Source organism: Artemia franciscana, chromosome 11 (assembly GCF_032884065.1).
Source record: "Artemia franciscana chromosome 11, ASM3288406v1, whole genome shotgun sequence".
Lineage (NCBI taxonomy): Eukaryota > Metazoa > Arthropoda > Branchiopoda > Anostraca > Artemiidae > Artemia > Artemia franciscana.
In genome coordinates, this window is record NC_088873.1 from 27,443,759 (window position 1) to 27,469,963 (window position 26,205).

A 26,205-nucleotide genomic window follows, 5' to 3' on the forward strand; every position below is an offset into this window, starting at 1 on the left:
TAACGATTGAATTCCCCATAGGGGTTATAGTGCAAAAGTTTTTTGTTGATTAGATGCAAAAATTATTCACCCCCTTCCTCTTTCGCTACCACCCTCATCTGTGCCTGTAAGTTTCAACTTCATTCCCTAGACCCTTCTTGTGACATTAAAGATAGGCTATTTTGACAACCTTGATACACACAATGTCTTCCAATTTACCCCTCCCCCTTACAGTCGAAATTTCCGGTCCACTTGACGCCTCCACCCTTCCCAATGTCATATGAGGTTCCTAGTACATCATTTCTGAGGTATAGCAGATAATTTTAGAACTAAGACAAAAAATGTTTCATTGAGGAACCAAGATCGATCTGCAAAGCTTTTAAAGAGCCCACCAATTTGTTGTGAAAATGTGTAATCATTGAGTAATCCTTAGATAAAATATACATGGGATCTCTTCCTGGGATCAGCTTAAAGTCCCCTCCTCTCCTGAAAACGATAAACTTATATTAGACTATTTTTTGAATTTTTAGATACCCCCTTCCCAACTAAGACCTATGAGCCCCTATGCTTACGACCATGAGATAATGAAGAATTTGAAGTTTCTTAAATGCATGGCAAAAAGTCTATTTATGTTTAAGAACAACTTTTTTCACAATATACTGATACATAAAATCGAACGTCTTCTCTACTAAAACCACCATCTATGCAATCAAAGGGGACCTTTCAACCCCTCCCCCTTTGAGACCTGTATTGCACGCTTGGCATAAAATAGATTTGCCAAATGAAGAGAGGTCAGCCAGGCATCAATCCAGAGTCATTATTTTTTGGAAGGAGGGAGCTTGTAAAGGGTATGGGATTTCACTTTTTTAATTCAAATGACCATTTTTGAACAAGAATACGACGTTTTACGCCTTTGAGAAATTTCTCATAAGCAGTACAGTAGCACTGATTAAGTAAAAGCAAAGTTGTCCATATGTATTATTTTTTCACCAAGGTGCTTTCTATGGAAGGAGTTGTTGTCAAAACTTCAGAGGGGACTCATTCGATTGGTAATTTGAAGTTCCAGACCACTTTTGATGAATCAAATGTAGTTGGAGGGTAATTAACCTTCTTCCATGCCCTACCATTAGAGACATCCAATCAAAATTTTGAGATAGCCATTTTGTTAGGCATAACTGAAAGGTTTATGTCCAAATCCAAAATTGGATACTAAATGAGGCAGGCCAATTAAAAGCCATAAAAGTGTAGATAAGTCTCAATGTACTCAAAATCAGTGCTCATATCCTAGTTTTAGGTACCATACTCATATGACTGACCTTATATAAAAGAAAAGGCTGTACAATAAACTTGGTTTAATTCTCGTCTACTTTCCAGGGCTATAATGACAGAAAATTTAGGATAGCCAGGCCGCATTTTACACATGAAGACTGACAGACTGCTAAGGATTGTGCTTTTTCAGAGCTGGATAAGTTTTTTTTGGAAGGAGGGGGGAGGTGCAAACATAGATTTTGCCCCCCTGCTGTACCCTCGATACTGTAAATATTATTTGCCCCCCCCCCCCCAATGTACCATCAATACTGTAAATATTACAATTTCTGTTTTGTTTAGAGTAAAAGTTGAATGTATTTCACGGGAAAATAATGGTACTGATATGTATTTATTATATGCATGTTATTTATCGAAAGTGCTGGTTTATCAAATCTCAAAATTTATTTGCGCTACTTTTGAAGGGTGTATAAAATATTATTAATTTAAAAATAACTTCACTCTCTCAAATATAGCCAAAAGCTGAAGCCTAGTAAAATAGCAATGGGTTAGGTGAATCAAATGCAAAGCATAACATTCATGAAAAATATATATTTAGGCTACTCAGTACAATTATCAAACAGTTTGGCAACAAACTATACATAAGGGACACTACTGTATGAGAGAAGAAGCCTAGTAATGATGCCTAGTATGAGAGAAGTCTACTGTAGAGGTTTCAGGCTCCTATCTACAAAAATATACAATTTTGTATTTTTTGCTGGACAAAAGATCACGGATGTATCTTTATTTACTATTTTTCCCAGGGATGATGGTATTGAACCAATCATCCTACAAGATTGATAGAGGGCTCATTTAAACATAAATTATTTTTCTGTTTAAATTTTCTTAGGATTGTCTATAGAATTTTTTGGCAGGATTTACACAGCAGTCATTTTCAATAGGATTGTGTTATATGGTAGGGTTTTCATGTAGGAGGGAGGTAAATTTCCATGCATTATTTGAAAAACAATCTAAAACCAAATGAAAAACAAATTTTTCAACAAAAAGTAGGGAGCAACATTAAAACTTATGACAAACAGAAATTATTCCATATATCCTTATATAGCTGCCCTTTCTTAATCCCTTGTTCTTTGTGCTAAAGTCTGACTTTTTCCCCAGTCCTTTAAGAACAACTTCTGAAACCCAATGGCCATTAACTGGAATAAAAAGCTTTCTTAGAGTACAAAGAATTTTTAGCATGAAAAGCAAGGGATTTAGGAGTGGACAGCTCCTCTCATATATGCAGTGTGAAGCTTGGGTTCTAAGTTGGTGGGAGGGGTGGTTACATAAAGAATATGCCAACAAAAAGTAATTTAGAGGAAAATAATTGAGTGGCTCTAGTTAGGATATACCACTTAAAAAGTTTTAGCTGATGAGAGAATTTTTGAATTAATTGTTGTTGAATAAAATTTTTGGTATAAGTAGCTCAGAGCATAAGGAAATATGTTAAGAAGACAAATCTTGCTTCATGATATGCAGAATAATTCTAGTTAACATATTTTGCAGGGGCGAAAAATTTCACTCTTCTTTCACTGTTGTACAATTTTTTTTTCATGAAATCCTGAACAATGAACATGTATTTATTTATTATTTAAGAATTAACGACGCTTCTTGACTACTAAGGTCCCTGCATCAGCCCTGCAGTGCATTCCTGCAGTGTGATTTGATCTCTGGGTCCCGTATTACCAAGCTAAGGTCAAATCCACTGCGCCACCACAGGAAACAATGGACATGTATTCAACAGGATTTTCTATTTTCAAATAATTTAAATTCATATTTAAACATCATCAGTGCCATCTACTTAAAATCTTCTGATAGCCAATTACTGGTAAATTAGGTTAAGTTGGATTAGTTAGATGGCACTTGGGTGTTTGCTTATAAACAATTTTGGAGACTTAGAGAATAGATGTAAATATTTAAAAATATGAAAAAAAAAAACAAACTAGAAATACAATCCAAATAGTGAAGACAAAGGATCTCCCCTGATAAATATTTTAAATAGAATTCCTCTCCATAATATAAAGCAAGAATGGTTTTCTCAACATGTTTCCTTATGTTCTGGACTAACCTGGGCACTTACAACAATTATTTTGCAATTGCATTGGCTTTAAGCAGTTAGATGCATTAATGATTTAATAGTAGTAGCCTATTAGGATATTACTAGCCAAGACTAGTCTATTTGCAAACAGTTTTAAATAGAGAACTGAATGATAATAGCCAATTCCTTTGTTATTGTAATGTTTAGTTCAGAAAAGGCTATGTACAAAAGTATTTTTCTTCTCTACTTTTGCCAAGGAATCCTCCAATCCACATCCTAGAGGTTTGATCTTTGAGCGCCTAATATCTGTTCGACAAACACAGCTCACCTTTGATCAGACAATGGTTTTACCTTTAAAGCAGTAAAAAAAAAAAAAAAATAGTGTCAACCAGCAATTGTTAGGGTTCCCTGAATCCAAAATGGTTTTTAAAATTTCAAGTATTTCTGAACTTTTCTTTGATTGTGTAATCTTTCATTCTTCATATATTTAAACACCATCTATGCAAAAAGCAACACAATGGTTCTTCTCTTGTTGTATCATGTATACCCTTTGTTGATCATCAGTGATGGTGAAATAGAAAATCACTGAAATGAAGAAGACCTTGAGAAGTGCAATTCTTACACAGCAATTACAGTTGCCTGCTATCTAAGTAAGGTATCTGAATATATTCTTCTACCCCATATCAATAGAAACTGAAAGCTTGATGTGAAACAGCTTGGAGTCAAATCACATGCTGGTTGTCAAGAAGCTCATTGTGCACTGGCTACTCTATTGCAGGTTACTCAGACCAAAGGTCATGAACTTCAAATTTGTACAATTGATATAGCTAAAGCATTTGATTATGTTTGCCATGCTAAGCTTTGGCACCCTCTTGCTGCATCAGGAGTTAATCTGTCAATCATTTATTGTTGTATTTTTGGTATGGTGATTCTTATGATATATTGAAGATGCAGCCACATGTCTTTGAAAATATCCCTGTTAGGTGAAGCCTTTTCCAAGGTGGAGTAATATCCACATATTTATTCAAAATGTACATTCACCATGAGTTGACTAATATCAAATCTACCTGTTTTCTAGCCTATACTGATATCTCTGATGTTGCTTACACAGATGATATATTGTTGATCAGCAGAACAAAATAGGCCTGGGCAACTCAGTTGATCTTGTTTCTAGTCTTTTTTCTAATATTAGATTAACTCTGAATATTGATAAATGTTAGTACCTACCATTCAATGTAAAATCTCCAGCTTTGGTATTGCACTGCCATGTGGATCTTCTTCAATTCATTGTGCAAATGTTATTAAGCAGCTTGGTATCCATATTTGCTGTATGTTCTCAGGGCTCTATGTAAAAGCTCTTGTCAACATTAAATAAAAGCTTCAGACAAGCTACAGGAAAATTGCCATTAATTGTGGTCATTACTCATGTAGAGCACTTGCCTGTCTTTATAGTACATTTTGTGACAACTGTGCTTTATTTATATCTGATATGTATCAACTGCTCCAGAAGAAGCAGCTGAAAACAATTCAAGTGATGTACTTTTGGTACCTGAAGTACCTACTTTATTTGCCTTGTTCTTACCATAATCATGTCATTGTTAGTAAATATGGTGCTATCAATATTTCCGGATTATTCAAAAGATTAAATACTGTTTTAGTAGTTAATGCTGTTTTTTCTCTGGGTTGTTTCCACCAACTAATATGATTGTTTTGTAGTTAATTTTTGTGCATTATATTTGTCTCATATTGAAGTTTCTTTGGGTTTCTTTTTTCCTAATACTCCACTTCTGTTTCATTGTTTTGTAGCAGGTTAAAAATGAATTATTATAGTTAGCATAAAAAGCTAAGAATAGGTATCAAATCATCAGCTGCACAATTGTTTTGCCTCATTATTGTGACAAAACCCCTGTATTACTTAGAATTCATTCCATTAGCCTGATGCTTGTCAATTCTTTATAAGGAGTGTATTTTGGGGCATAAACTTAACTGGCTCTAGTAGGATTAACCATATGCAGGTCAAGGATAGTTTTGACTGTAGCTGTAATAATGTTTGAACAACAAAAGCTTTTTTGTTAATAAGGCAATCATCAGAATGCCAGGCAAAATTTTCAAGAACAAATTCAGCAGTAACTATATCTTCAGAGAGTTTATTACAACCATTGACAATTCAACAGTTAGAATAAATAGAGCCCAACAGATCCAGTATGGACCTTAATTTTGCTCCAAAGTGCAGAATGTGATTTTTGAGGAAAATAATTGAGTGTGGACTCTGGTTAGGATAAACCACTTAAAACTTCTTAGCTGATGAGATAATTTTGAATAAACTGTAGTTGAAGAGAATTTTTGGTATAAGTATTGGGTTAGTCCAGTACATAAGGAAACAAGTTAAGAAAACAAATCTTACTTCATGATAAGCAGAATAATCCTAGCTACCATATTTTGCATGGGAAAAAATTTTACCTTCACTTCTTTCATTGTTTGTACAATTATTTTTAATAGAAATCCAAATAATGAATATATATTCAACAAGATTTTCCAATAATTTATATTCATACTTAAACACCATTAGTGCCATCTACCTAAAACATTTTAATAGCAAAATACTGATAATTTACATTAAGTTGGATTACTTAGATGGCACTTGTGTGTTTGCTTACAAACAATTTTCAAGACTTAGAGAATAGATACAAGTATTTATAAATATAAATAAAAACTGAAAATACAAGGAAAATAGTGAAAATAAAGGTTCTCCCTGTCGAAATATGCTAACTAGGATTATTTTCCATATTATGAAGTATAGTGAAAATAAAGGTTCTCCCTCTCGAAATATGTTAACTAGGACTATTTTCCATATTATGAAGTAAGAATGGTTTTCTAAATATGTTTCCTTATATTCTGGGTATATGTTTAGTTTCATTCTAAGTGCTCTAAACTGGAAACAATGCTGTAAAGCAGCATAGTATCCAGTTTAGAGCACTTAGAAATGCTAATTCTAGAAGTGCATCTGTTACGGGGGGGGGGTTTCTTGTAAAGTTAAGTTGGTTTATATCATGGGAGCTTTATAGTTAAGGGACATAGACTGAGAGGGTTCTATTGACAAGTCTCTATAACTATGGAGACAAAATCATTATCATGACGTTCAGGTCTCCCGAGTTGGGCAGATTCCCTTGGGAATGATGCAGTAGACAATAGGAACTGTACCTGGTACCTTGACTCAAAGACAAACACAATTATTGACAATAATTTTAATTTCTTACTTCATATACAACTTCAGGTAAAATGACTTCAATGAGAGATAGCAGTATAATGCGCATCAAAGACTGAGTACAGAATAAAGACTGAATCAGGACTGAATTAATACTGAATAATACTCCTAGCTTTTGGTCTACCTTATATATCCAGAATCAACCCAGATTTCTAAATTAAGCACTGGGTAGACTGACCTCAGAAATGTTGCAATACAACTCTTCTTTAATTATCCAACATATGGCCTAACCTCCTTGCAAAAGATTTATTACTACGAGGGTTTTCACCTCTAGTTTGTTGACCAGACCAGAAATAGAAATCTGGTTTCTAATTGGCTTTACTCAAAAGTTTGAATCCAATTTTGATAGTCTAAAAAGTATCATTTTTTGCTTGCTATAAGATTTGTACCAAAGGTAAAAATTATCATTTTTTGCTTGCTATAAAACTTGTGCCAAAAAGCACAAATCCTATGAGATAATGAATTTACACTTTAAAATCTTTATATGTATAAGACATTCTTATTTTCAAACCTTGTAAAGTGAACGAATGAGAGATTTGATTTTGAGTTCTGTAAGGGGGGAAGGGGGGGGGGCTGCTGGTCCATATATCACATATCCCCTATCCCGCTGTAGATTGACGTCCTCGTCAATCAAAACATTCCTTGTCCTTAAATTTTATCTTTCTTATAGTTTCTTATTGTAAAAATATTTTTATTTTAATTCTCTCACCTCAAAAAAATGAATATTGAAAGAAAACGTATATATTCCTATACCTTGTATTGAACCTACACCTTACACTTGAATTACATTAATACATCACTTGACATGAATAAGGTTTATAGGCGAATACCTGATTCCAACTGTTTGTCTTTTATTTGAATTTTTTTTTTGTATTTATATAGTTTTCAATTGATCCCAGGTATTCTTACAATAAAGTGTAAAATATACAACATTATATAAAAAAGAATTACCACTTGTACTTTCATTCAATTTAAACTATTAATTCACTATTTGGCACTTTTAATTGTTCACTATTTTTTTTTTGAATATTATTTTTACACCAATCACAATTCTCGTGTCCTTGCCCTATTTACTGATTAAACTAAAGTCATTCTTTAATTTATCACCCGTAAGCGTTTTTGTTGCTTAAAATTTTAGCAATTGTAAAGTCTGTCTTGTTATTACGCTTTTACAAAATGGGAAGTGCAGGACTTGGAACACCTATCCCCAGCAGTTTAAGTACAAAAGTACCGCTGGTACTACGGTTCTTCCGTCCCTTTCCCGCTCTCTTCTGCATTTTAAGCGTTATTCTTATTGTCTTTAATTCATTCACCTGAAGTAGTATTTAAAGCCTTACTTTGTAGTTGATTCCAAAGTTTATAAAATTAGGAATTAGAATGTTTTGTTCTAAATCTTCATCTAGGTCTGTGATGTTGCTGATATTGGGTCTCCATGTTGAATTAGGTTATCATCTATGGTGTCTTCGTGGGTATTTTGTGGTTGTACCCGCTGGCTGGATGTTACGTCTTCTCTAGTCTACGGTGTTCAGTCAGAAAGATGAAAATGATTGTAGTACGATAGATGGCGCTATTTGAGGTGTCATGTGGGTGATAGCTCTCTGGTTGAATCAGGTGTTTTCGGGCATTCTTCGGCGGTTGATGAATCATGATAGGTGTTTTCCAGTTTTTTGACCGTGACGTATCGTCGGCCAATGTCAAGAGTATGCCAAATTCTGTAATAAAAATTTCTAGGCAGAATCATATGGTTATTAAACAGAATAACAATGATAGTATATAATTACGAAAGCGATGGTATAGAACATTGTAAATAACATTAATTATTGTGACATTTAATTGCACTTGTTTCAAGGATGATTGAGTATATGATAAGTATATGATTATATGATTAAACAAGTAATGCTGTTTAAAAGCGATAATTGTGCACATGATTAATTTGGAGGTTTTTTTTGTATATTTCTAATTCTTTATACTCCCAACGCAAGACTTTGTAGAAATTTAACGTCTTTTTATAGCGTCATAGCCTTTCTATTGTCATGTATTAGACATATTCAGTTTTGGAACACAATACCGAAAATTACAAGAGACAACCTCCATTCTCTTGTTTATATTAAAAAGGAACAAGTGATTAAACTTGTCAAAGGTCTAGATTTTACATAACAATTTTCTGCCAAATATTTATATTTTTGATGTAATTGTGCCAAAAAGAAATACAATTAAATGGCATCTTAGCCTTTTAGCTGGATTACACCAACAATATTTATTAAGGTAGGGACGGGATATATGAATATACGGGAAAAAGACCTCGATTTTCCTGTACTGTTATATCCTCCCTTTATAATGGCTTAAATATCATCAGGAGCTGTAGGGTTCAATTGATGCATTTCGTGTGCACCAATTGCATCGTTTTGTATCTTTTTTCGTCTCAAGAGCTTTCCATAGTTTACTGTGAGTAGTGCTCTTATTGTTAGCGATATAAGAAATACCATAAATATTGTGATTATTATATTGTACCACGAATTTGGTGAGAATAATCCATATTGACTTTCCACGTACTTTAATCTTTGGTCTTCGGTCGTGAACAACGGTATTTATAGGTCTAATGCCTCTTTTATTTTTGCTAACTGCATAGTACCCTTAATTTTTTCTATCTTGGGCCATATTGATATTTTTGAATCTTCGTTGTTCATGTTCGGTATTATATAAGACAAATTTATTCCTTGGAAATTTATTATTTTTGGGCTCATAACATTTGTGCTAGCTGTGATCAAAGGTGTTTGTACAGTTGTTTCCTTTGTCACGAGTCGGCAACCTTGTTTTATTGTTATTGTTCCAACGTCCTGTAATAGTATTTCAGTTCGATAACTGGGGTCAATCTTTTCTGTATTGTTGTAGCAGGATAAAGTTCCTACTGTCTTTTTGGGTACTGTAAACAGCCATAAGTCATTTCGTAAATTAATGAAGATTTCCCTTTTTGTACTTCCTACTAAAGCATCACTTGAGTTAGGAATATCTTGTTGTTGTGATTCCCTTAGGAAGAGATCTAACATGCATGATCCGCTTTTTACATTATATATAGGTAGCGGTAGTTGGCAGACTAAATTTTTAAAAGAGACGCATTCTTTTAGATCCTGTGCATTAGCTAGTGCATATTTTCTTCTGTCTTAATCAATTAGCATATATTCTGCTTCATGCGTAATGCTCATGAAGGAGTTGGTTTCTTTAATATTAATGGGAAAAGTAGATATTTTGTATAGATCATATATGGACTGTTGATTAATTAGTGGGATTGTAACGACAGCAAACAGTTGTTCATTAATTTCGGTGATATGCACCTTTAGTTTGGTATAATATAAAAACAAGTTAGCTACTTCTGGTTCTACCGGTAAGTGGTGACCAAATGTTAAGTGAGTTTTTATTTCGCTTAGGATGTTCTTAAGGTCAGAGGGATCTATTAAGTCGTAAGAAAGGGATCCTCCTGTTAATTCAAATAACGCGAATTCAAATTTACTGACATCAGTAGCTAAGTTCAACAAAGACATAATAACAATGTCGAGTGACACCATTGTTAGGCTGGAATCGGAGATTACTCTGTCTCCTTCATTTTTTAAATAATTCATTGTGTTGACTGTTCTTGAGATTTTCTTGGATATGGCCTCAATTTTGTATTTTTGATAGTTGGCGATACTTGCTTGTATTTTTTGTACATGGAGTGTTGTATTCATGGCTGTGTTGAGCCTTTTAACATTATCTCTTAATATATTTAAATCTTCTTCGGTTGACAAACCGAATAATCGAGATGCAAGCTCCCCTACTATTGGGATTAAACTTGTTGATCTTTTATATTTACACCTACGGAAAAATACTTCAAATATACGTGTTGTGCTTAGTTTGAGTTTTTGTATTTCTGTATTGAATAGTTCAAATAATGCTTCCAATCTTTGTCTATATAGAATGAGGAATGCCTGATGGGTTGATATCTTATGAGCATTTTCCATGGTTAATTCCGGGAGGGGTTCTAATTCATTCTTCGCTGGTTCGTCAGCCATGGCCAGTCGTGCGCAAGTTTTTTTTACCGTCTATAGTCCAACATTCTCTCCAGTGGTTTTCATCTTGGCATTTTTTGTCCCCTTCCATGCATTCTGTTCTGCTATAATCGGTGTCAACGAAAGGGATTTGCCATCTAACTTGTATTCTGCCTCTTTACGTTGACGTCCATATTAAGCTAGTTGATCGATATGGTTGCCTTACTGTTATTAAAATTTCATCATTTCTACTTGGTATTAGTACACTAGGGACAGTTTCTGTAGTAATTTCTGACATTGAGGTGTCTAACTCTATTGGTTGTGGGTCAGTAATCGGGGGGTTTGATGTGGGGAATGTTTCTTCCATTTCTGTTATTGGGGTATGTTCAGTTTCGATCGTTGTTGGAGTAAATTCAGTTTCTGCTGTGGTTTCCTCGTTCTGAGTATTGTACTTCCAGAAGGTAGTCGTTTCATATTTCCTTGAGGTGCTTTTAGAAATCTCCATTAATTCGTTTGTGTTTTCTTCGGTATTAGAAGATGTGGAATATGGGAGGTCGTGTTTATTTTGGTAGCTTCTGTTATAACGTTTATCATTCTACAGAAGTATTGACATTTAAATTTGTATTTTGGTTTGCTGGTACCATTGGTGGAGTTTGATCCTACTTCAATATTTTCTATACCCCTTATTATCTCTGGTATTTTTTTGTTCGTGTTACAAGGTCAGATACAATGTTTGTTGTTTGGGTTTCAATTGCAGCGGTTTGTTGTGTGTTTGGGGAAATATTTGTTATATCTTTCTTTTCAACTTCTGTTGGCTTTATTTCAGACAAATTTATTTCTCCTTGTACGGGTTTCTTCTCTGCGTCGATATCTTGTTTTGCTCCATTCCATAGTTCTTTGAAGAAATTCCATACTGTGGGCAATTCGTTTAATAATGCATATTGTCCATCGTAAAATTTTCCTTGTCTAAGTTGGGTCTTAATTGGTTTAATTATGTTTTGGGTCTCTTTATCGGTATCTGAGTTTTAGTTTTCATTTAGTATATAGAGTATATAGATTATAGATTATAGAGTATATAGATTATATAGAGTATATAGTATATAGAGTTTTAGTTTAGTTGATCTCTTTTTTCTTTTTTTCAATGGCTTTTCTGAGTCCTATAGCTTTATCAATTTCGGCCATTTTTGCATCAAAATCATCAACTATTTTCTTTATTTTGACTTTGGGATAGGTAGGGGAAGGTATATCTTTCTTTTCTTTGTGGTTGCTTTTGCTTGCTTGCAGTCCCTTGCCCGATTTTAGAAATTGAAAAATTGATTCCTTTAAGTCATAGGTATTCTTCTCTAGCCGTATTACTTGTTGGAATAAAGTTTCGAATGGTTTAGGGTCTAGTTTCATAAATATTTTCCACGCGTTGTTACTGGTCAGAAGTGAGTTTTCATGCTTGAAAATCACTCCATGTTTTATGATATCTTGTGTGTTGGAATGGACGCACAGGGTCATCAATATTGTTATCAACTTCATTATTTCGAGAAAAGTTATTTCAGTGATTAGTATAAATAAGATTCGTAGTTTGTGCCAAACCTTTATTATTTTCATATATATAGCCATGTTGGTTACAGGGCGGTAGGCAAAATTTTCAGATGCATAGTTGCATCTGGCCTAAAGCTTAAGTTACTAATTTCTTATGGAGTAGAAATTTATTGCCCTATTTTGTTACCAAAATTTTTGATTTATGGTTTAAATTTGAATCTAGTTTAAATCCAATTACAGATGGCTTAATATAGTCTAAAGCTTAAAACGAGGGTTTGTTATTACATAATAAGATTATAAGGCCTAGTAACTTTATCTCGAAGATCACAGCTTTCTTGGTATGCACTTTGGGAAATAATTAGCACAATTGGCTGAGGGTGTCATATTGATGTATAATGTTACCTCCGATAAGTTAGCGTTCTTTTGTATTTTTAACTCCTTCCAGCTCAAAATTAAGTAGCCTAATTGGTAAAAATAAAAAAAAATTTTAACCACTAATTTAAATTCGGTCGAATTTTAGCCTAGTTTAAATGATAAGTCGTAGGTTATTAGTTTCTTTATATTTATGGTCTTACATTGTCTCATAATTGAGGAGTGATTGTATCATAATCATTTAAGAAGAGTTAAATTATTAGAAAAAATTAAAAAAATTTATTTGTTTTTACAACTTTCCCCTCTTTTCCTTTTGCTTTCAAAAAAATATTTGTTATAAATCACACTTTTCAAACCGAGTTATAGACGAAGTTATATAAACTATTCTGGCTTCTAAAATTTTGTAGGCGAAGAAAAATTATATATATACCAATAAGCATACACAGATGTATATTAAGCATGTTGTTCATTATAGCCTATAGTTTAAAATAATAGCATTTTTGTTTCATTTAGGTTTCTGAAAAATAATTTTTGGCCTATGATTTTAAGGAGAATTTTTGTTTTCTTTAATAAGACTTGCTAATGAGGTCAGCTATCACGGGGTAATATCTACTCCGTCGAAGATTATTGAGAAACAGTATGGTATTAATTTGTTTAGGTTAAAAGGAAATTAAATTACTTTATTACTGTATGCACAGTTTTTCAGCGCATAGTGTAGTTTGGTAAACACAAATTTATTAAAAAAATATTTTTTGTTTTCTTTTTTTGCAGCGCGTCTAATTTTAGTCTTATGCGGCACATAGCGCAGCGCGTAGAGGCACATTAAATATTTTTCACTTAAGCTTGTCTTTTACGGGACATAGCGCATCGGATTGCGGCGCTTTTGTGAACGGCGCATAAAATACTTGTTCTCATTAAGTTTTCCCCTATACAGAATTTTAGGATAGTCGAGAAATAGGTAAGCGTGTCATTTTCAATTTGATTGAACAAAGAAAAAAAACGCATTTTTCCATTAGGTAGAAACACCTTCCTAACGCAATTACCTAGTCTGTTGAACATTATTCAAGTTTTTTTTTTTTATTAATTATGCGGATGCCATGTTACAGATAAGTATGGATGTGACTAGTCTTCCGGGTTTTTTTCTCTCGTTGGCAATGACTTATATAAGAAAACTGGATTTTAATCCTTGACTGTATATATAAATATTTTGGATGGTCACGTTTAATTATCAGATGAAAGTCTTATATATGAATCTTAGATTCTTTAGATGAATCTAAAGAAATCTTAGATATGACTTAGCGTAAGTTTTTATCCTTATTCTAATTTAATATATATATTTTTTTTATTTTACCCTTTATTATCTCGCCATAAAGTAGAATTTAGTTCTTTAAGGTAAGTTGAATTATCTTGTGGGGGGGGAGGTTTGGAAGGTTTTATTTATTTACGTCATGACATTCCACCTTGTTATAAAAGTGGCTATTTCGCTCATATTTATAGGTCTTTTTGGATTCTGAAATAATTAGGAATATTCTATTTTACTGTTTATCGCAAGAATCGTTAAATTTATTTATTTATATATATATATATTTTTTTTAAAGGGTATGCAGGAACTATGATTAATTTATTTGCTTAAGATTATGCACGTGAAATATAATTAAAGTTAAAAAGGATCAACTTTGATTATTTTTACAATTTTTACTTACATTACTTTATGCTTTTGCCAAGCTTGCTTAGGTATTGGGTTCAACTTCGTTGTTATTTTTCAGATGAATCATTTTCAATGTAATACGGAAGGAAGTTTGTTTAATTATTGTTTTTGACAGACTTGCGTCCTTTTTAATTATATTGTTCCATAAAATTGAGACCTTGCTCTTTATCTGGGGACTGGGGACTGATTTGGGGACTGGGGACTGATTTGAATTGCAAAAAAAATAATCGGGCCTAGGTTTAAGATAAGTGTTTTGTTTTTTGAGTTTTTTGTTAATATTTTTATTTTAGTTTTAAGCAATTTTCGGTCTTCATTCTGATGAGATTTTTTCTCGCATTTCTTACTATTCAAGTACCTTTCAAGACTATTAGCTATTGGAGACTAATGCATTAATCTGTTATTTGTTATCACGGGTCTACGCCTTCCTCCCCGTCAAGATGACGAACAGCCATACAGGTGGGTCAACTCTTTTAAAACATTGGGGAGAGAGTCAGTGAAAATACCGAAGAAGGTATTTTTCAAAGTGAGTAGTTGGAAGCAAGTCTTCCCTCTTTTACTCCCCAATTGACGCGCTTGTAGGCATATCCAAAGCTTTAACTGGACGGTCAATGCAGTAAAATTTAATCTGGGACCCTTGATGTAAACAGATAAGGTTCAGTAGAAGTTTTCAAAATATAGATTATTTAAGTATTTCTTATAAATGAGTATTAATTATTATGTTTAAACATAATAATTATTTTATTCGTTAGGCTGTATAATTTTTTAGCCTGGAACAAAAGTTGTCTTAAAAGCCAGCTTTTTTGGTAACTTACGTTTTCAAAAAAGTACTAGATAACTTGAAGCATTGATAAGCCCACATCACACAGAACAAAAGGCTTTTTTTGACAAGTTTGCTTATCTACTTTCTAAATAGACAACAAAGTTAAGAGTTATATAGAATTACTTATTATCAGATATAAATATTTCTTTCATGACGCTTCGTTGCTATTTAAAGTTTGTTAGAAGGTTTTATTTGGAAGCCAAAAGTCTCGTCTTGAGGGTTTGTGGTTTTGGACGAATTCTAGGGGTCTTTGAACATTAGGACCTGTATTGTATAAGGTACTTTTATACGACATTTCCCCGGTTAGTATAAGCGGTTAGTTGAGTGGATTTTGACCTGATTTGGTTTCCTTCTGCTTACGGATCTAAAAATAATATTTTGTACTTTAGAATTTAAAATTTTTTGGAAGGCAACATGTTTTTGTATGCGTCCTTTTTTGATTGTTTAGATTTTTTTCGTTTCAAGAAAATTTTATCGCCCTGTAAGGCATATTCTTGTGCGCTTGGGTCATATAAAAACTTTGCGTAGTGCCTGATTTCCTCTAATGGATGATGTACCCCTTCGTACTTAGTACAATTTATATTTTCTTCGATCTTATGGCATATTTTTGGGTTTTTACATTTATCAACTAAAAGAGGTCTGTTTGGGTTGGGCTTTTGCAAAACCAGTAGCAGATATTAAATTTTTTTTGTAATTTTCTTATTGTTAATTGTAAACTTGTTAAGTTCTTCACTTTTTTGCTTTTCTTCGAATATTCGTTTTTTACTTCCCCTCTTGCGGGTCAATATTTTGGGCTGTTTGCTAATTTTAGCCCAAATTTATACGTGTGAGGTTTAAATTTTGTCAAATCATAATTTAGGTACCAGCTTTCTGCGTATATTTCTTTTCGTCTTGGACTAACATTGCGGCCGAATATTTGATATTTTCTTTGGCGTGAATAATTGAAATAAATTCTGTGTCTATAATTGCTTTGGCCATAATTACGGAGGAAATTAGATAATTAATCAATAAAGCTGGAATTAGTAACTAAGAAAATTGATATTGAAAAAGTATTTAAGCGCGACCTTAATATTACGGGGAGGATTGGATGGGGTTTTTAGGGAATTTTTAGTGTGAATAATAAGTAGCTTTTACTCTATCGGGTAAATTCTCCGACAATAATTTCAAAAGGTTTATTATTCGAGTAGAATTACGAGTCCTAATTTTACTTGAACAAATTGGATTCGATGCCAAATGTAAATGTCTGTTAGGTACGCAAGTTATAGTTACATTAAAGACGATTTTTGTTAAAAGTTAATTTGTCTGGTGCCACTAAATTTATTCAAGAGTAAGAAGCGAATCAAGAATGTGCCAAAAAGGAGTGTGGGAATGATAATTAAAAATATTGCAAAGTAAATTGGTACAAATTTGGCTTTGACCACAATTAACGAGGACGCTTGTTGTCACTTGACTATTTGTAATAATTTTTTTTGTTAAGGCTACTAATGAGTTTTAATTGACTATTATTTGATGGTTATCTCTATAAGCCTTTATGTTTCAAAAAAGTATTTTTGTCATTGGCTACCAATGACATTCTCAACTCCAGACATGGTTGTACAAGTGCCTTATATAACTTCATAAGAACTCTTGGGTGTTGGCTGGAGATGGTTTTTTTTATGATACCAAGGGATTTATTTGTAGAAGATGAAACAGACTTAGCATGGCTGCTAAACTTTAATTGGTGATCAACAAAAACCCAAAGATCTCTTTCATCAGAATCAGCAGAAAGGAAGTTGCCTTGAAGGAAATACTTATGATGCTTGTTGTGTTTGCCAAAATGGATGACATGTCATTTGTCAATATTAAAAGTAAGGAGCCACTTATTTGCCCATCTTCCTAGACTGTCAAGATCTGTTTGAATTGATTGCTGGTCAGAGGGAGTAGCTGCTTTTCCAACTAGTTTATAGTCATCAGCATAAAGGGTAACAAGATTTGAAAGAAGGGTTGGTAGATTGTTAACATAAGAAGTTGAAAAGTGTTGGTCCAAGAATAGTGCCGTGGGGCATGCCACTTAATACAGTTTTGGGAGAAGAATAATGAGGAGTTCCTTGTGAATCAAAAACTCTGACACTCAGTGATCTTTCAGAGAGGAAGCCCATAAACCACTGTACAACACCTTCATTGACATCTGCAGCCTTCAGTTTGATTATGAGGAATTCACAACAAACCTTGTCAATTGTTTTGGACAGATCAAGAAGAATCATGTTGACAGGAAGACCCTAATCAGGCTGTGGAGTCACTAATTCATATGTTTTAGTGTCCACAGTTCTACCAGATCTGAATCCATGTTGTGATGAGGAGAGGATGTTATTGACCTCAAGATGTTCAATTAAAGCTTTGTTAACAAATCTCTCAAGCACCTTAACAACTGTTTAAGTAATGCTTATAGGACAATAATTTTCTGCAGAGTCTATTTGTCCCTTTTTATAGATTAGGGTTAAATAAGATGTTTTCAAATCATGCAGTAGTTCCCCACTTTAAAGAGATAACCAGAGCAGCATGCACAGGGGGTAACTGAGAGCTTTTCAACACTCCTTAAGAAGATGTGGATGAACACTGTCTGGTCCCTTTGACTTAATTACATCAAGCTTCCCAAGGCTATTGAAAACCATTACTTCACTTTTTGCAGAGAATTTATTCAGCAAGGGTATTCAATTCTTAAGTTGTTTCTGTATTTAATGTACCTTTGTTATAAATTGGTATACTACAATCTTGCAAAACTAATATTTATTAATATTTAAATTAAAAAATAATTATCCCAAGAACCTAAGCTATTTAAATATAATTATTCTACTTCATAATACTTGCACGAGAAGTTACGAATATAATATTGTTTTGGGTGAAAATATGGGATTTTAGATATTAATGGCATCTTGGTAAGTAGTCCAATTTGCTTTGTAGCTTATATATCGGGGAACCAGTGAACTTGTGTGTCAGGATAAGTAACTGATGTGAAACGGTCAGTAACAAGGCAATTTTCTTATTTGTATGAAAGTTTCGTTCAACATATTTCAATATTTTGTTCAATGTTCAATGACCATTTCCAGGTCAATTGTTGAAAAATTTTATTCTTAGGGTCAAAACACAGGCTTAGATTGCGAACCTGTTATTCCGCAATAAATTTTTCAACAAACTTTCCAAATTTATTAGATGGTTTATACTTGGCCTGTTTAAGCAAGTACTGAGGAAAATTTATTATTTTAAGATCATTGATTATTGTATACTTTTGGGGTGGAATGGTTGTTGAATTAACTATATGGCAAAGGAGGGAATGCCTGTTGGTAAGCTAAAGATGCACATGGGGCACGCGATAGGGAGTTATGTCAGAGAGTTATGCAATTACCTTCCTCAGGTATGGGGTCTGGTGAGGGGAACTTATTCATAAAGGGATTGTAGGAGTTAAAGTCTTACGTAGGGGATTATACGGGTTAGAGTCCTAAGTGGGGATAGTAGGAATTACGAGACCTTAGTGCATTAAATTTGATAAGTTTGTCAATTCACTTGTTGGTTGGAGTGGGCTGGTGTATGTTTCTTTTCCTTCTAGGGCACCAAATAAATATGGGAAGCTCTGTAGTATCGCTATTTAAAGAGCTAGGGCAATTTTTGCCTTGAAAATTCAATTTTACTATTTGGGACGTATGGCCCCTTGCAGTTAATATGTATATTGGTTGTCCATGCATGTAGTTTGTTTTCAAAGCTTTCCTTGTCTATTTCAAACCTTTCCTTGACTTCTTTGAACATTTCTTTGTCTATTTTGAAGCTTTACTTGTCTATTTCGAACCTTTCCTTGTCTTCTTCGAACATTTCCTGGTCTGTTTCGAAGCTTTTCTGGTCTATTACGAACCTTTCCTTGACTTCTTCGAACATTTCCTTGTCTATTTCGAATCTTTCTTTGTCTATTTTGAACCTTTCCATGACTGCTTCGAACATTTCTTTGTCTATTTTGAAGCTTTACTTGTCTATTTCGAACCTTTCCTTGACTTCTTCTAACATTTCCTTGTCTGTTTCGAAGCTTTTCTGGTCTATTACGAACCTTTCCTTGACTTCTTGTCTATTTCGAAGTTTTTCTTGTCTATTTGGAACCTTTCCTTGATTTCTTTAAACATTTCCCTGTCTATTTCAAAGCTTTCCTTGTCTATTTCGAACCTTTCCTTGACTGCTTCGAACATTTCCTTGTCTATTTTGAAGCTTTCCTTGTCTATTTCAAACCTTTCCTTGACTTCTTCGAACATTTCTTTGTCTATTTTGAAGCTTTACTTGTCTATTTCGAACCTTTCCTTGACAGCTTCGAACATTTCCTTGTCTATTTCAAAGCTTTTCTTGTCTATTTCGAACCTTTCCTTGACTTCTTCGAACATTTCCTTGCCTATTTCAAAGCTTTTCTTGTTTTTTTTTCGAACCTTTCCTTGACTGCTTCGAACATTTCCTTGTCTATTTCAAAGCTTTTCTGGTCTATTACAAACCTTTCCTTGACTTCTTTGAACATTTCCTTGTCTATTTCGAAGCTTTCTTTGTCTATTTTGAACCTTTCCTTGACTGCTTCGAACATTTCGTTGTCTATTTCAAAGCTTTCCTTGTCTATTTCGAACCTTTCCTTGACTGCTTCGAACATTTCCTTGTCTATTTCAAAGCTTTCCTTGTCTATTTCGAACCTTTCCTTGACTTCTTCGAACATTTCCTTGTCTATTTCGAAGCTTTCCTTGTCTATTTCGAACCTTTCCTTGACTGCTTCGAACATTTCCTTGTCTATTTCGAAGCTTTCCTTGTCTATTTCGAACCTTTCCTTGACTTCTTTGAACATTTCCTTGTCTGTTTCGAAGCTTTTCTTGTCTATTTGGAACCTTTCCTTGATTTCTGTAAACATTTCCCTGTCTATTTCAAAGCTTTCCTTGTCTATTTCAAACCTTTCTTTGAATTCTTCGAGCATTTCCTTATCTATTTCGAAGCTTTCCTTGTCTATTTCAAACCTTTCGTTGACTTTTTTGAACATCTCCTTGTCTATTTGAAAACTTTCCTTGTCTATTTCGAACCTTTCCATGACTGCTTCGAACATTTCTTTGTCTATTTTGAAGCTTTACTTGTCTATTTCGAACCTTTCCTTGACTTCTTCGAACATTTCCTTGTCTATTTCGAAGCTTTCCTTGTCTATTTCGAACCTTTCCTTGACTGCTTCGAACATTTCCTTGTCTATTTCGAAGCTTTCCTTGTCTATTTCGAACCTTTCCTTGACTTCTTTGAACATTTCCTTGTCTATTTCGAAGTTTTTCTTGTCTATTTGGAACCTTTCCTTGATTTCTTTAAACATTTCCCTGTCTATTTCAAAGCTTTCCTTGTCTATTTCGAACCTTTCCTTGACTGCTTCGAACATTTCCTTGTCTATTTTGAAGCTTTCCTTTTCTATTTCAAACCTTTCCTTGACTTCTTCGAACATTTCTTTGTCTATTTTGAAGCTTTACTTGTCTATTTCGAACCTTTCCTTGACAGCTTCGAACATTTCCTTGTCTATTTCAAAGCTTTTCTTGTCTATTTCGAACCTTTCCTTGACTTCTTCGAACATTTCCTTGCCTATTTCAAAGCTTTTCTTGTTTTTTTTTCGAACCTTTCCTTGACTGCTTCGAACATTTCCTTGTCTATTTCAAAGCTTCTCTGGTCTATTACGAACCTTTCCTTGACTTTTTTGAACATTTCCTTGTCTATTTCGAAGCTTTCTTTGTCTATTTTGAACCTTACCTTGACTGTTTCGAACATTTCGTTGTCTATTTCGAAGCTACCCTTGTCTATTTCTAGCCTTTCTTTGACTTCCTCAAACATTTCCTTGTCTATTTCAAAGCTTTCCTTGTCTATTTCGAACCTTTCCTTGACTTCTTCGAACATTTCCTTGTCTATTTCGAAGCTTTCCTTGTCTATTTCGAACCTTTCCTTGTCTTCTTCGAACATTCCCCTGTCTATTTCGAAGCTTTCCTTGTCTATTTTGAACATTTCCTTGAATTCCATGAACATTTCTTTGTCTTTTTCGAAGCTTTTCCTGTCTGTTTTGAAACTTTCCTTGATTTCTGTAAACATTTCCCTGTCTATTTCAAAGCTTTCCTTGTCTATTTCAAACCTTTCTTTGAATTCTTCGAGCATTTCCTTGTCTATTTCGAAGCTTTCCTTGTCTATTTCAAACCTTTCGTTGACTTTTTTGAACATCTCCTTGTCTATTTGAAAACTTTCCTTGTCTATTTCGAACCTTTCCTTGACTGCTTCGAACATTTTCTTGTCTATTTCGAAGCTTTCCTTGTCTATTTCAAGCCTTTCCTCGTCTTTTTCGAACCTTTCTTTGTCCCTTTCGAATCTTTCCTTGGTTTTTTCAAACCATTCCTTGTCTTTTTCAAAGCTTTCTTTTTCTGTATCTAAGCTTGCTGGGCGTAAACTTGGCATGTCTTTTTCACACCCCCTCTCCTTTTTTGCAGGTCCCAGCCAGTTTTCAAATAAACCAATCACTGTCTTTCCATTAGAATGTGCCTTGATTTCTTTCAGTTGCTCCTTCTCGCCAAATTTGTGTACCTCTTTGCCCCATACCATACAGCTAATCCAGCAGCCGAGACTGGAATAACAATTTTTATTACGTTTCGCAGCGTCATTTTTATCTTAACTTATTGCAACCAGTGGGAGGCCGAAGTTATAAAGCAAAACTGACGTCATGGTATCTTTATTCTTATGATGTTTTCCAAGATGACGTCATAATATTTGCATTGCCATGGTGCTAAGACAACTTGAAATAATTTTATCACTGAATATGGCGTCATGCTAACGGTGCTGCTCTATTAAATGCAAGATAAGAATCTAGATTGATGATACAAAAATGAAGAAAATTATTCATATTACTGTTTACAAATAATTGATTTGTTATTTTCTATTTTGAGGGGTCTCTACAGTTAGTACTCAACTGTTTACAGCTTAAATATTGTAGAATCTGTTGTTTTTTTTTTTGGTTGATGTAACAGCTATTTTTAGTTATTTTTGATTTGATTTGAGTAACAGATGTATATAAATTATGCTCAAACTGTCAAGCCACGTTAAAAGGGGAGAGCCTAATACACATTGGCTAACGAGCCTTGTTGGTGAGCTGGCTGATGATGCCATTTTTGCTTTTTTCTGATATTCAGAACTAGCAAAGAGCTGATACACTGATATTCAATAGAAAAAATCAAAAAAAAAAAATCTTAATTCTAGCACAACAACTAAGAACTGGCTAAACAATGCCAAAAAAAACAGCATAAGAAAGACAAAATTCACTAGTAAAAAAACATTAAGCAGCAAAATATCAGAAAGTTAAAAAGGTAAAAACCAAATGAAAACTAAAAAAGATTGAGATAAAATTAGCGTTAAAAGGTTTAAAAGAGGACGTATAAATAAGGAAGAGGGAAGAAAAGAATCGGACGAACATAGAACTTGGTTAAAACCAGTACAAAAGAAAAAAAAAGGAAAACTAGTGATTTATTTTATCAGTAATGAAGGGGACAAAGGCTTTTTCATACCTGGAGATAAAGCAACAGAAGGGGAAAAATATAGGAACGGGTTTAGTACGTGGCAAGCGGTGTCTGGATGGGAAGTGTCTTTTGGGAAGAATATTTTATGTGGGAAGGTTTATTATTGCATTTTTTTTTTTTGCAAAATGGTTCCTCTCCTGTGCTCCAGAATTTTCAGCTTGGGCTAAGGGTGGATCTAGAAAAAAAAATCTCAGAGGGGGGAGGCACCACACCACGGATGCCAATATGATTCAAGCGTAATGAAAGATGGGAATGTAGATATCTCTTTCGTCAGACCAATTCGTTTGTGTGAATCTGGTCGGTGCTGATTAAAAATGACCAAGAAAACCTCTTTGAAAGCCAATACTGTTTTCTTATAGTAGTAAAATGCATATTAACAACAGAGTTGGGCGGATTTTTTTATGAATAAAGTACTATGGCTTCATTGAGACTTTTTGAATGAGTAGGCCAGACTTTTTTTTCCTTTAGAGCTTGATAAAAAAATTAATTAATGTGGAAATCTCTTATTTCTAGACAAGGACTTGTTTAAAGAAATCAAGGAAAGGTTCCAAATAGACAAGAAAAGCTTCGAAATAGACAAGGAAATGTTCAAAGAAGTCAGGGAAAGGTTCGAAATAGACAAGAAAAGTTTTGAAATAGACAATGAAATGTTCGAAGAAGTCAAGGAAAGGTTCAAAATAGACAAGGATAGCTTTGAAATAGACAAGGAAATGTTCGAAGAGGTTAAGGAAAGGTTCGAAATAGACAAAGAAAGCTTTGAAATAGATAAGGAAATGCTCGAAGAAGTCAAGGAAAAGTTCAAAATAGACAATGAAAGCTTCGAGGTAGACAAGGAAATGTTCGAAGAAGTCAAGGAAAGGTTCGAAATAGACAAGGAAAGCTTTTAAATAGACAAGGAAATGTTCGAAGAGGTTAAGGAAAGGTTCCAAGTAGACAAGAAAAGCTTCGAAAGGGACAAGGAAATGTTCAAAGAAGTCAAGGAAAGGTTCGAAATAGACAAGGAAACCTTCGAAATAAAAATAGAAATGTTCATTGCAGTCAAGGAAAGGTTCAAAAAAGACATGGAAAGCTTCGAAATAGCCTACGAAATGTTCAAAGCAGTCATGGAAAGGTTCAGAATAGACAAAGAAAGATTCGAAATAGACAAGGAAATGTTCAAAGAAGTCAAGGAAAGGTTCGAAATAGACAGGAAAAGCTTTGTAATAGACAAGGAAATGTTCGAAACAGTGAAGGAAAGGTTCGAAATAGACAAGGAAAGCTTTGTAATAGAAAAGGAAATGTTCAAAGCAGTCAAGGAAAGGTTCGAAATAGACAAGGAAAGCTTTGAAATAGACAAAGAAATGTTCAATGCAGTCATGGAAAGGTTCAAAATAGACAAAGAAAGATTCGAAATAGACAAGGAAATGTTCGAAGAAGTCAAGGAAAGGTTCGTAATAGACCAGAAAAGCTTCGAAACAGACAAGGAAATGTTCGAAGAAGTCAAGGAAAGGTTCGAAATAGACAAGAAAAGCTTTGAAATAGTCAAGGAAATGTTCGAAGCAGTCAAGGAAAGGTTTGAAATAAACAATAAAAGCTTTGAAGTGTGCAACTGTTTTTGTAATTGCTGCACATTTAGTGGTTCGTGTTAATAAAGTTTGATATACATTCAAGTTTCAGCTACTTCTCATTGGATTAGGCTTACATTTTCGTAAGATAGCCCCTCAAGAAGCTCGCTTTTGGAGTGTTTATGTCTGAAAATCGGGGTTTTATTTTCTTTAAAAGTACTGGTCATAAACACTGACAATATAATTAATCAATAACTGTGTATGAATGACTATTTTTTGTCTTCTTTTTTTTTTTTAATCGACTATGTTTAGCTTTAATGAAACCTGTTTTCATTAGCATGAATAATCAATATGCACCTGTTTTTTTGTTTTGTTTTTTTCTTTTGTTTTAATTCAGCAAAAGCTCTTCTATATTCATAGCTTGCTTATTTTTTGTACCCTTTTCTTGCTCATTCATATAATTGACTTTTTATTGCTTTTGAAGTGTTTATGTCTGAAAGTAGGGGCTTTGTTTTCTTTAAAAGTATATGTCATAAACACTAACAATGTAATTAATAAGTAACTGTGTATGAATGACTATTTTTTTGGTGTCTTATGTTTTTTTTTTAAATCAACTATGTCTAGCTTTAATGAAACAAACTATCATTAGAACAAGCAATTAATCTGCATCTGCATCTGTTTTTTGTTGTTTTTTTTTAATTTAGCAAAGGCTCTTTTCTTTATTCATGCCCTGCTTATTTTTTGCACCTGTTTTATGGTCCTTTATGCAACTAGCTTTTGTTGCTTTTTGGGGTATTTAATCCTAACATCAGATTAATTTTTCCTTTAATATATTTTGTCTTTATATATGCATTAATATATTTCATTAATAATATATGCTGACTATGTGATTGATAAATTATTATATATATGTATAATATTGAGCAACTTTATTTTTACGTACCTTAAATATTTAAGATGATTGTTGGTTTTGTTCAGTTACTTATTCTTTACTGCATTCAATTGATGTTTTGTTTTACTGTTTGTCCAGCACAGCTACACACGTCCTTCCATTGCTCTTAATCTTCTGATGAGTGTTTACTTAAATAAAAACTAAAAAGAATTTTCCTTTTTTCTCATACCTACTTCATCATTTGCATATTGCTTCTCTAAATATTTTTTTCTATGCAAAAGATATTTATAGATTTATTACAGATAATACATGTAGACAAGATATATTTATATACAATATAAGATTGTTTAAGTGTTGGTTATTTTTTAGTCTTGAGCTGATTGGTCTGAGAGAGCGGCTAACAATTTCAAAGATATGCATTTCAAATATCTATGTGAACAGGTATTACAATTGAAGAGTATTGAAGAGGAGGCCATAACCAAGCAGTTAGAATCAACAAGCATTAGCTCAACAGCTGGGATAAGAACCTTTTAATCCTTGTTTTATGTTGCTTTCTCTAATAAACGGTTTGTAGAAAACGCCAAGTGTGTCTCAGGGCTAAAAGGCTCCCTGACTTAACAAACCTGCAGAATATTAATATATAATATTATTTCTGCCTTGTTGCCAGTTTTAGTCAAGGCTTAAAACAAGCAAATAGCAAGGATGATCTTTGTTCCAAGCTAGTTTCAAACCTGATATTTTGAGAATATCCTAATTGGGAGATTTGCTTTAGACAAGGGGATTTCAAGGTATTTTTTTTTTTTTTATTATTATTCAAGCTTGGTTTAACTATGCAACATTGAAAATGTGCACAAAACATGCAAATAGCAACATAAATACTCAGATCAAGATTTTTTCAAGCCTTGCCAAAATTCTACAAAAGCCACTTTTGGCCATCCTGAAAAGCGGCACAAGAAATGTATCATCAGCCTCACAACTTTACTCAATCTAAATTTATTGTAGAATGCTATTGTGTCAAATTATAATGGGCTAGGTATTGAATTGTCAAATAGGAAATTCTTTAAGACTTATTAATTAGAAGACAATTAACAAAGTAACTTGGTAATACCTTCTAAGATTATATTTTTGGCCTTGGATTTATTACTGAAAGTTTAAT

At 33.4% G+C, this 26,205-nt stretch overlaps 1 protein-coding gene and 1 pseudogene across 3 annotated transcripts; one reads left to right on the top strand and one right to left on the bottom strand.

Annotated features, from left to right (window-relative positions):
• Positions 1-904: 904 nt before the first annotated feature.
• On the top strand, positions 905-25,633 carry LOC136033036 (probable inactive protein kinase DDB_G0270444). Of its 3 annotated transcripts, none has more exons than XR_010618841.1 (2): positions 905-1,028; positions 25,419-25,633. XR_010618841.1 is itself a non-coding variant. In XM_065713598.1 (2 exons), the coding sequence occupies exon 2, from the start codon at positions 23,513-23,515 to the stop codon at positions 24,239-24,241; it is 729 nt and encodes a 242-aa protein (XP_065569670.1). In that variant the 5' UTR covers positions 13,734-13,814; positions 23,127-23,512; the 3' UTR covers positions 24,242-24,324. The 3 variants fall into 3 exon arrangements, 1 of the variants encoding a protein (XP_065569670.1); XR_010618840.1 differs by lacking the exon at positions 905-1,028 and adding an exon at positions 13,734-13,814; XM_065713598.1 differs by lacking the exons at positions 905-1,028; positions 25,419-25,633 and adding exons at positions 13,734-13,814; positions 23,127-24,324.
• Positions 6,553-20,853, bottom strand: LOC136033037 (uncharacterized; annotated as a pseudogene).
• Positions 25,634-26,205: the final 572 nt, after the last annotated feature.